Raw genomic sequence first — 1647 nt, 5'->3', positions numbered from 1 at the left:
TGTGTGTGTGTGTGTGTGTGTGTGTGTGTGTGTGTGTGTGCGCGCGTCCTTATGTACCTGTTTGTTAAGAACTGGCTGTTGCAGTCCATCGAAGAGGAGGCGTACTCCTTCATACTTGGCCTCTTCTCCGATACATTTCCCCAGAAAATCTATGGATGAGTAGTTTATGAATTAGCAGAGTTTTCACATCTGCTCGTGTCTTGTACGTGTAAATGTTGGCAGTAAATTGCTCTTCAAATTACTACCTAAGTAACTAAGAAGTGAATGAATACCTGGAATGTAGGTCCTCATCTGATCAAATGTCTTTTTCGCCCTCCTCTGCTTATCTTGGGCTGATCGAGGCACACTGCTCTCACAGAAAACTGTGTCTGCGAGTGCAAAGATTACATAATACATCTTTCCACCTCATTAAATTAGCATGTTTCAAAGAACAGTTCAACATTCTGGGAAATACACTTATTCTATTTTTTCTCAAAACTTGCCTCTAAGCAGGGTGATAAGCGAGACTAGCCGGTGCTCCTGGACCACCTGGTTCAGCTTGCACTGAAGGTAGTAATCTGTGTAGGCTTCAAGTGTGTTCTTTAACAAAATCCTGCCACCCATTAGCAGGTGGTGCAGCCAGTCCGGGATGTGGAAGACAACTCTGCCTGACAACCATGAAGAAAAAAAAAAAAAAAAGAAGCGAAGGGATGAAAGAGAGAGAGTGTGTGTGGTGTGTGTGTGTGTGTGTGTGTGTGTGTGTGTGTGTGTGTGTGTGTGTGTGTGTGTGTGTGTGTGGTGTGTGTTGTTGTGTGTGTGTGAGAGTGAGTGAGTAATGGGCTTTACCTTATGTAAGGGGTCCGGGGTTGTACTTGTCATGGAGGTAATTTATGAGGGAACACCAACGCCCTACTTTTAGTACAGTTCTGCAGAAATGCCATGCATTCATTTTTATTCCTTGCTAACTGTAAAATACTTTGTGGCTTTGTTTTTCTAACTGGGCTGTATAAATCATCTTATTAACATTACTAGCTTTACCGGCTCTGGATAGTATTCAAATACACTAACTGCATTTTTTTCCTAATTACAATACAACAGTAACCTTTCAAACAAACAAATGATCATAATCACAATGCAGATGTCCCATAAAGTCAATGGTACCAATAGTGTTAGTTTTACTTGCAGCTATCTAGACTGAGTAAACGCCGCCTACTCTGCCGGCAATTTAATTTTCACCTTGCACCCTGTTTTGTGGGAACCAATCACAAACTGGCTTATCTACCTGGCGCGCTATTGGCGGATTTATCACGATGACAATAGAGAAGCGACCAAGCAGCTTCTTGTTTACATTCAACATAGCGGCAGCCGCCAAAGAGCAGCCGAACCCGTTGATGCCATTGTCACTTCTACATCACCCGGATCATTGGTCTGATTGGTACACAGTCATTTGAACTATGCCCGTTGGTCACGCATCTTGTGCAGATAGAATACAGAGCAGACTACCCATGCTCAATTTCAAATCTATTGAGCTTGGCTTGGTCTGGTGATAGCCTGACTAGTGTCTATCAGCTATGTGATGTTTCATGTAGAAATTCTTTTTGAAGATTTTGGTAATCACTAAATGCAAGCCTATTTGTATTCTTGGTAAAAAAAAATAAAAAAAAATAA

At 41.8% G+C, this 1647-nt stretch overlaps 1 protein-coding gene across 8 annotated transcripts in view; it reads right to left on the bottom strand.

The window, feature by feature from the left end:
* The window catches only part of LOC116670074 (sorting nexin-14), an 18399-nt gene that overhangs the window by 1928 nt on the left and 14824 nt on the right, over nt 1-1647 (bottom strand). For 7 of the 8 annotated variants that reach the window (XM_032500367.1, XM_032500369.1, XM_032500372.1 and 4 more), the window contains 3 exons: nt 483-647; nt 273-368; nt 58-149 (listed from right to left, as the gene is read on the bottom strand). In XM_032500367.1, the coding sequence (XP_032356258.1) occupies nt 58-149; nt 273-368; nt 483-647 (353 nt within the window). Of the gene's footprint in view, nt 1-57; nt 157-256; nt 369-482; nt 648-1647 lie in introns of those variants that run through there. The other variant, XM_032500373.1, reaches the window with a different exon arrangement.

The sequence above is a fragment of the Etheostoma spectabile genome, chromosome 20 (genome assembly GCF_008692095.1).
Source record: "Etheostoma spectabile isolate EspeVRDwgs_2016 chromosome 20, UIUC_Espe_1.0, whole genome shotgun sequence".
Lineage (NCBI taxonomy): Eukaryota > Metazoa > Chordata > Actinopteri > Perciformes > Percidae > Etheostoma > Etheostoma spectabile.
This window is presented reverse-complemented; position numbering and strand designations above follow the sequence as displayed.